Source organism: Echinococcus granulosus (assembly GCF_000524195.1).
Source record: "Echinococcus granulosus chromosome Unknown EG_S00042, whole genome shotgun sequence".
In the NCBI taxonomy this organism is placed as follows: Eukaryota; Metazoa; Platyhelminthes; class Cestoda; order Cyclophyllidea; family Taeniidae; genus Echinococcus; species Echinococcus granulosus.
Window position 1 is genome coordinate 451,660 of NW_020170422.1, and position 10,246 is coordinate 461,905.

General features: G+C 39.7%; 1 protein-coding gene across 1 annotated transcript; it reads right to left on the reverse strand. All coding sequences in view use genetic code 11, as the record gives it.

Annotated features, from left to right (window-relative positions):
* Positions 1-567: 567 nt before the first annotated feature.
* On the reverse strand, positions 568-1,850 carry EGR_05596 (hypothetical protein; the record flags this gene model as incomplete). The annotated part of the gene is made up of 2 exons (XM_024494845.1): positions 568-603; positions 1,749-1,850. The coding sequence occupies 2 exons, from the start codon at positions 1,848-1,850 to the stop codon at positions 568-570; spliced, it is 138 nt and encodes a 45-aa protein (XP_024350765.1).
* Between the last annotated feature and the right edge of the window lie 8,396 nt (positions 1,851-10,246).

The window sequence follows — 10,246 nt, forward strand, 5'->3', positions numbered from 1 at the left end:
AGGGCGAATGTGCTGGCCATCGAGCATGTTAGTCGATAGTTATGGAAATACTGGCCTAATAGGAGAGTCACATAACGAAGAAAGGGGTTAAATATTACTCCATGGGAGTAGTTTAGCGTCTGTTCCTCGTTGCCAATTTACTCGCACTTCGGTACTGCGCAGCTCTATCTATTTGGGTTCTACTCAGCTAGTAAAGTGTAGCAGTAGAGAGTATCACATATTCACATAATTGACATTTTCACATAGGTATCGTTGACAGATCCGTAACAAGTTTATCCAGGCAGTTCATGGCTAGGTTTCCTGCAGACGGCGGAATTAAGTAGTTACCGGAGGTAGATGTCATTCGCAACCCTTTTGTTAGGAGTTGTCACATATTCTCTCGGCTGCAACATGTGCCTTCGTTTTTTAACGCTAAAAATTATCGTTCAGCATTAGAAATCTTAATCTTTGCTCTTTAAGACAGGGTTTGCAATCCGCTGCCACAAATTTAGCTCCCTGAGACTTCCCTGAAGACGAGCGAGGAAGTCATACCGGAGCAGAATATGCGAATTCCATCCACAGAAGGGCTTAGAGGCCACTAGCACCGCCCAAAGACCAGGCCGCCTGGAAAGGTACAATGGCAGAATGCCCAAGTGACCCATTCCCAAGAAAGGGAAGTTAAACGAGAAATTGAGATATTATATTTGCATCATGGTTCAGAAGATCGGATACTGCCACCTATTACTACAATAATAGTTTGAAATCCTATTAATGCTAATTCAGCAGTTAAAATAGCACATTTTGCAAAACAAATAAATGTATTTATTTTTTACAGCCTGCCAACGCATTTCCTCACTTATCCCAGCGTTCACGTACAACGTGGGAAGTTTTGTCAGTGCAGCTGATGCAGTTCAGTGACAGCCTGCTTATCCATTGTTACTGAGGTGCCGATCTCTAAAATGCGCTTCCAGGGACTCGAATTAATGGAAATTGCTTGAAATGAGGACCGATAGTTAAAAGAGAAGTGGAAGTTCTTATGCCTGTTACATTAGCATTGCGGCTGCGAATAGCATGAGCGCTTGCTGAAATCGGTCTCGGGATTCAGCTCTAGCACGCTTTAAAAAATTTAAGTGTTTTTTAACGATTTTGCTTATTTTTTTCACATAAGGACTTATCTTTTGTGTAGTTTCATGCCAGGTTATGCATCCAGCACACAGGAGTGGGTTGAGGACAACCTCAACCCGGATCTTCACTGACAGAGGCGGGGCCGTCTCTAAAGCATTTATGCCATTAAAATGTCTCACCACTGATCAGTTTAGCACCCAACCATTGTACTATAAGATAATTAACCAGTGTATTCTGGCATCAGCGATTTCAAGCTTGATGCGCTGTTTACATGTTTGCAGATACTACCACTGTTAATTGACGACGTTTGAACTGGTCCTCAACGAGAACTAGCGCAACCCACTTGTCGCTACGCACAGCACCGCAGAGTAAAAATGATAAAACGTTCCCTTTCGAACAGCCAAGCATTTAAGATTTTCAAATATAATTTCAGCCAGTCCAAAAGGGCATGATACTGAGCTTCGCCGACTGAATGCTAGGTGATAGAGGCAGCAACTATTCCCAGAGACCAAGTCACAGCGGAAAAGTGTAACATTAGCACATTTATAGTTCTTATTTAATCTTAGTTTGATAAAATTTGAAGCCAGCATATCGGTAACAAAATACACACAAAAATTTAGGGCATTCGACATATCGAAACACACCCTCGCACACACACGCATACACCCAGTGCAAGCAGATTGACCTAAGTGGCGACTGTAGAGCACATTTGCAGAAGCGGTGAGTAGTGTATGAGGGTCCCGCATGCTCGACTGCTATGTACTTGTGTATTCCCCATGCTGCTAGATGTATTAAATTAGGCTAGTAGCATTAAAATACAAAGTCTCTTTGATTGCCTCCACGTCAATTTGAGGCTCATCGGCAGCTCTAGGTAAAATTCAGATTTCTTAAGTAGAATATTTATTTCCCAAAGTGTGGTTACCTTCATTTGCACGAAGTAAGATAAATAATTCACCTATCTCCTACTACCTACTTACTAAACCTCTTTTGAATTCATGATAGGCTCACTTATATGTCAATTCACGATTTTCTTTCCAAAGTCAGCTATGGCAAACAGGCGATATATGATCCCGAACATTTCGTGATATCTATTCTTTAACTGAATAGTGTATTGCAAGCAGATTTGATGGTTTTAACCGAAAAGTATAAAAAGTGGCTTTCCTTCTGCAAAGATGATTGCAATTTGTTTAGATTTGGAAGGCCATTTGAATAGATCGATTCGGTAGTGGAAGTAGCCACATAAAGCAGCAATGTTTTAAAAGGTGTGTATTTAGAATTTCTACCATTTTATGCAAATAGTTTGACAAATGCATCTTAAAACATTATACCAATCTGTAGCTCTTAAAAGGAAATACCAGTTTTGAATGCGTTAAAGAAATACCGGAAGAAGACAGAGCACGTAATTAAATTAAGTAAATAATGTGTATTTGATGGTCTAAGAGATGCATCCTTCACGGTCTTACACTTTGAAGAAAATTTTTGTTTTATTTATTGTTAATCTATTTTACCTGTGTTGGATACGCACGAAGTGCGGGCTGTAAGGTACAGCTATAACTTGGATAGCGAAACCGCTTATTTTGCTTACTTAGAAGGTTATAGACTTACCCATGGCGGTGAAACTTCAAAACCGTGGAGATCAATTTTTCTTAAGGCCCTGATTTTGAATATGTTAAACCCCGTGTCAACGACATTCTAGTCACAGAAGATGTGGTGGGCAAATACCTACTTAAATATTTATAAGTAGACGGTAATAACGCCCAAATACGTCAGATTTCGTAATGGAGTGGTACGAGTGTTCTATACAATTTTCTGCCGTTAATATACCTCATTTTGGAGATTCAACCATTCATAATTGCACAAAAATAACAATGCATTCATTTTGCGTCATTGAGGACTCTCTTATATCCTCACAGAAACGCAATTGCAACACTGATTTATAGAAGGTTTTACTTGCAAAAGCTACCACAGTTTTCTTTTTTTTGGTGATTGCGTGGTACAGACATGGCGCATCTGCAAGCTCATAACATGGAACTCAAAACTTTGTTGTCGCTCACAATAATGACAAATAGCTTTTTCTAAAATCCGGCCAAAGTGGACTTTTCAGTATTTGTTTACGTTAATAAAGTAAGGAAATTCAGGGTTTCTAAAATCTAGTAAATTACAAAGTAAAATGGATTTTTTGGTGATTATGACCAGTTGGATGCAAAGTAGAATGATACGTCAGCTTATGATTACTTGTAATTACATTGCAGTGTCAAGGGTGTTCAAATCGCACGGGGACTTTTGAAATCAATAATGTAACTACGTTATTTCGTCAAACAAAACGCTATTTATTATACCGTCTAGATTTTGGCTTCCTTTTTTTACTTACTTTAGTGCTTACCTGGAAAATTTTGAAATGAAATAATGTAATAAAATTACGTGATTTATGGTAGTGGGAGGTGAATTGTCCAGGCATTTGCGTTAAAACGCTTCTAAAACTAAGTACAACACTAAATTTTTTGAATCGAGCTTGAGGTAACTTTCGGAAATTGCGAAAGTATATGAGTGATTGTATTTGCCTTTTTCTATTCGGAAGACGACTGGCACTATCTCTACATTGTAGAAAAATTAAGCCCAAAATAATAAAGGCGTATTGAACTGCAAATACTAATTACACAACTTTAATTTTATTTTTAGCATTACCTTGTTGAAAAGATTTTGATGCCTATGACATCAGGCGAACTACGTATTATTAATCATGACGTGCAAAACATTACATTCCAACCTACCCTGATAGCATATATGGATTAAATTCAAAGATTTGGGCTGTTTTGTAAACTACGGATAGTGTAATAGGTCAAGTGTTTGTTTAACTCCCGGTTTTGGTAAGGGGCGAGTAAGAATGCTCCGCCACGGTACTTTTCCAGGCAGCCAAGCCTCTGGGCCATGCCAGCAGACCTAAGCCCTACTTTGCCCGAGAACTGTGTCTTCGTTTGTCTTCAGGAGAGTCTAGGGGTACTACAATAAGAAGACGGGAACTGGACCTCTGAAATTTATCATTGGCGCTCATTTTCAGTAAATGGAAGAGTAAACATCACCAATCGCAAAACGTTCTCACTATTCTGCTTCTTTCACATCATTCGGAGAGTGCGGCTTTTGGATTACATGCTGTATAAGTACTCCCTCTTAACTTTTCACAGATGTAGCGGCAGATTAGAGGCTAAAAATAGATTGCGATGGCAAACTATACTTTAAATCAACCCTTGACTTGAATGCTAAAGTTGAGGTGGAGGATGTAGCACCCCGAGACTTTTCTGAAGAAGACATAATTTTCCGAGTAGAATATGTATTGCCAACATACAGAAGGGATTAAAGCTACTGGGGTGGTCCAGAAGACGGGCCTCTGGCAAAGACGCAATGGTGGAGCTCCTAGGCTGCCTATTGCCAAAATCAAGAGTTAAACAATCGCTTAGCGGATCGCAGGGGAATCCTTTATCTCTCGATGCGAGAAATTTTAACGATTGCATTGTATTACATGCTTCTTAGATTTTACTGCTTTAGCGACAAGCTATCAGTTTAAGCCAACCGCGTTATTGAGTGGGTGCCATCAATCTCGGAGGCGAAAATGTGCCCCAGTGCCCCTTAAACTTTGGAAATCCATCAGCAATCACCATAGATCTGAAATAAAGGATATCCCCCTTTACTAAGGCTTCTAGTTTTAAGAATATGCGCCCAGATGCGGGAGAAAGAGATGTTGTATCAGTTGCAGCTGATAATTCACCATAGAAATAACTAAAAAAAGCATCCCGATCCCTCATAGGCATCTCAATTGTTTCACTGAACGACTAACGAAAGCGATGCCAAGCGTAATTTTTACGTGGAGCCTGCCTTGGTGCATTTACCTACATGTACTTGATAAAGCGTAAAATTTTGAAGGCATTAGTAATAATAAATGTTCCTAAATGTCAATTCGTAAAAGAGGTGTAATCCGTTAATTTTTTGCGAACTCTCGGGGCGGGGGGGGGGGTCCGGCTATAGTACGTTCGCCGGGCGGCCTGGCATTCGGACCATAGCCGTAGCCTCAATTCCTTCTGGAAGTCTTGGGGGCGCCACAATAAGTAAATAGCTAGTAAAAAGGCTTATCAGTGCCACTAAAACTCAATAAAGCAGCTGATACTGAAGTTTAAGACCGACCGGGATGAGGCTCCTATTCTAGGCATTTTCCCTTTTCAATAAGGATTTCAGAATGCTGAATTCGAGAGCATTGGTTCCTGAAATATAATCTAGGACACGTAAATCGCTAACCCAAACCGAACCTTTTGGTACCCAAAAAATAAGTTCTCACTACTCTGCGGTGGTTATAGTCGATGCCATTGATAAAAGCACACACCTACATTTGAAACTTATTTATGTACTGGTGTAAAAGATTCCTTCATACATAGGTAGCTAATCATTTTCTCTCATGGTGTCACTTTGATAAAAAAAACCGACATGGTAATGAAATTGCAGGCCTTCTATGCCAAAAATAAGCAGGTGTCAACCTAAGTAGACATTAAAATAGCTCTTTCGTGTCCTTCAGCATACATTAACATATGGGTCAAAAATAAAGAAGACTTGTGATCGGGTTCCTCTACGGCAGTACAAACCCATGTGCGACTTTCGTTACGCGCTTCCAAACGAAAGACCCTAGCGGCCGTCTCAAAGCCGCTATCCAACGCTCAGACAGATTACACACGGATTATCTACTTGATTGGTAGATATTGTGAGCATTTGCGTGTGCACTGGTAGAACTGCAGCCAACCTAGATGGGCATAAAATGGCCCTTTCTTGTTCCTAATGCACATTTTATTGTACAAATCAAAAATATTGAATCTTGTGGTGCTTTTTTAGCAGTATAACTTTATTCATCTATCTCACTAATTGCTTTTAAAATTAATAGACCCTCACGGATATTGCCTCAAGGGCATTGGCTAATGCATACAGATATACCACAAACGTATGATATACTTGATTGGTTGATGTTCTGAGTATACATAGATGCACTAGTGGAGTATCGCATTAGAGTCGGGTTTCGACTACATGATGGAATCGCAGGCGGGAGTCAGTAGGAAAACATCAACGCCGTCGAATGAGGATCAGTTACTTGCTCCATCAATAGTGCTTACTCAGGTGCCACAGACAAGGTCTGCCGTGCCAAAGAGCATAAATAAGGAACTGGATGGGAGAGATAAATCGGCTTCAACAAATGGAAGTGCCTAGTTTTAATGATTTTCTTGATTTAATATGCCTTCCTTCTTCGACATTTTCACTTCCTACTGCCTTTCTCACAGATCCCACCGCTATTAGCTGTGAACTTTTCTCCAATGTGCCTTACAAGCACACAATATATTATTTCGTTAATTCCACATATTTAAATTACGTTTGTCAATAACTGTCGGTCCATTGTAGGCTGATGGTAGTGTTTCCGGGGAGACGAATGTGATGGACGACTTCATGTCTGGCCTATTGGGAGGTTTAATGCCGCGACCTTTAAGATGGTTATTTAAAACTTGCAGATGATTAAACTTAAGTATAAATACACGTTAAGTCTAGTCTTTGGTCTTTTGGCACGATTGAGCTGGGCTTTTGTTATGTCAATTTGTGAGAGCTACAGTTGTTGAGTCCAACGTAGGGAAGTAAGTTCATCAATACCTAGAATTATTAACACACCAAGAATAGTGCGTTCGAAATAATCCCAGTTATGAAGTGACCTGTACGTAACCATCCAACACCATGCTATTGTGAGACTCCCGATAATTTCTGCAACGACCTGTCGTGACCTTCAGGGACTTCTAAATTTCACGCCAGGCGCTTCAGCCCCCCGCTACCATAGTCTACATCCTGCTCTACTATTTCCGCCTTAGTTTGAGCTCGTGTATCACACAAATCCAGCTGACCTTCAGCTAGGGGTGATTCGAGCTAGTTCACTTTACAAGTGGTTGCGTGGTTGCCTAGGTCCCTCGTAAAGTGTTTCGCATAGCATCTAGAGGAGGTGTAGCGCACAGTACCAGAATAATGCGTCCAGAGTCGAACGGTGTAAACAACTTAATTCTGATGGTGAGCCATTTAAAGACAAGACATATCATGTTAAGGGAAACTCTATTTTTGATCAAGAATCATCCGTCGCTATTGACATGACAGGATGAATCGGGATTAACGTGTCGAGAACAACCTTCGGCGGTAGTCATCACAAGTGGGGAAACAAGTTTTTTCCCTATATCAAATGAGGACGGTAGTAGTGGGAGTTAAGCAAACGTCAGATGCATTAAACAGATAAAGACGACATAACAGCTTCGTTGTGGAAAGGTCACAGTTAATTTAGCAATCGCAGTTGCATTGTAGTAGGTAAGAAAACCAATCCATTTCTAGAAGGCGGCAATGGAGCACTTTGTCCTAGAGCCGATGAATATCCTGAAATGAAATAATTACACGATTGCATTCTCTTAGAATACAACTGATGTCCATGCATAAACAGGCTTGCCTAATTGGAAAATACTAAGCATTCTTGGCGGAATAGTAAATAAATTCTCACCTCACGGGGGAATCTGTTCCTTGCATAGTATGGTCATCTGGATTGTTAGTTTAGGCCTGCTAAGGAAGCAGTTACTGGGACGAAAAAGACTTCCAGCACGCTGATTCAATAAGTAGGGGGCCTTCAATGAAACCTGATAATCGCTATGCTCTAAAACTTTATTAATCAATGCCACCTTTGAACTTTTAATAGAAAAAAGTATCATCACTCCATGAATACGTATTTTCATGTCGTTTTTCAAATTTGTCTCTACCTATCGAGGCTCTTCATATGGCTCTTACTCTACAGCTTTACGGATCCAATGGTATCATCCATGTTTTCGACAGAAAAGGCTGTCACAATAACATAGCCATTTTAAATGGACGACGCTGGAACATAGGCAACGCCGAATCAGATTCCCGGATACTGAAGATGGTGATTACGATTTTGAACCTTATCAATCAAATTTTGTGTCGAAATTACATGCAACAACTCTCTGTGCATAAAATTAGACGTAAACTTATAGATCAATTGTCATTATTCAAAAGGATTAGCAAGAATTTGAAATATGAAGTGTGAACTTAAATTCAACCTGAGAAAGTACATGCCCCATTATCTTCTTAAGTAAATAGGTTGATAGATAAAGCACTCCTCCCAAAATGGGCATCACATTCTCCTTGCGTTAGATAAACACGTTTCCCGATGAAGTGGACATAACTGCATGGAAAACTAGTCGATTATTAATCTCTCGAGCTTTCGCGCAGAATAAATAATCACTCTTAGTTTAATATCAGGCCTAGATGTCCAATCTAGCCCATATGATAAACTTGATTAATACTTTGGTATTATGCTAGGTGTATAAAATAGTGTTTCAATTTGTCTCTTGGTTTAGTAGTGCATTTAAAATGCCTTCTACTAACCCAGAGCAAATTGAAAGGGCTATTTATAAGTTATAAAGCCTTCTATGGCTGAGTTCGCAGAAATTATGATCAAATATGATCTGCATGAGCCCTATTAACGAAGCAAGTAGATTGAAACACACAGAAGGAAGGTTTTCCTGGTCGTGTTAATAAATACCACAATATATCAAACAGATTTCAAGAAATAATTTAAAAACAATCGAGTCCGTAATTTATTAAAGTTCTGGTGCTAGTTTACAAACAGTATGTTTCCCGGCCTACATCAAATGTCATTAATTCTTGAATCGTATAGGGCAACCAGCCAAGTCGCTAAGAGATCAGACTTTAGAAGGACTTGCACCCATGGATAAAAGATCCAAAGAGCTAAAAGTCAAAAATTTCCTGGAAAGAAACTACGTCCACAACAACAAACAGGATAATGTAAAGAAGCTAAGCCAGGGGGAAGAAGGCATAATGCTTGAAAACAAAACCGTTAATAATGACAAGTCCGCTAAAAATGTTTGCAAATGCACTCCTATCTCTTGCCTTCCTCACAAAAGAAGTTAGAATTCTGATAGAAAAGCATGCAATAGGCGACTGGGCAGAGGTGCAAAGCATCTGCAATTCAATCATCCTATGCTTGATTTGTTTAAAATATAGGGGTGCAGCCCGGATTAAAATATCCATAATATCACAGAGGTAGGTAGCGCACACGGGAAATAAAACTAACTGGGCCAAATATTTGCAAGAGAAACAATAACGAACAAACCGTTCTAACTGTTGTAGCTCCGCGCCGTGTTTCGATCACTTTACGCGCGCTAGTAAAACAGAGTCATTGATTCGTCCAAACTAAAGATATGATGGCAAAGCTACTACTTTAAAGTAGCATGTCCAAGATAAAGTTAATTGGTTTATGATTGATTAACCATGTTTAAGCATTACTTACAATATGATAAAATATGGATACAGAATCGAGATACTGCACAGGGAATTTGTGTTTGATTTGCAATCAGCACATGCGTTTTTGTGAATTTACCCTAACATAAGTCCGAGCACTAATATTTTAACTTGAAAATGCACCTGCGTATAATAAGTATTTGCAAATGTACCCTTTGCAACCCACTTGTTTTTTATGCGGGACTTTTCTCCTTTAATCTTAGCCTCTGACCGGTATCCAAAATTTATTTAATTCTCGAATAAATATGGCACTCGGAATCTTCCTAAAAGTCGCAAGAAGGCCCAGTAGTTGGGTGGAAAATACATCAATGGCATATTGAAGCGCTGAAAGGCCATTAGAAAGCCCCATAGACCATGCCGCCGAGCAAAAACACGATTCTGGAGAACTGGGTGCCCCTGTAATAAAACGCCAAGTTAAACAAACAATCAAAACATTATACTCTGTTGTGAAAGCGTTATTTATAATGCAATCTCATTTCTTGCCTCAGGTCTTAAAAAGTCATCTCAGTATGGTAAAGGTTGATTTTAGAGCAATGGAGCTAGGCGATTGTGGACATGGCCAGATGGCCAGGTTGCCAAGCGTGGGTATAAGTTGCGGCAACTCAGGGATCATAGTAGTTAAACACAACTGCACAAAACATTGAATCGCTGCACTATGTAAGGCACGTTGAAGTGGCTATTTCTGAATATATGTAATCTGATTTAGTATGATGTAAACTCGTCTGCTCGCCCAAAGTTTCAAAACAAAAGCTGC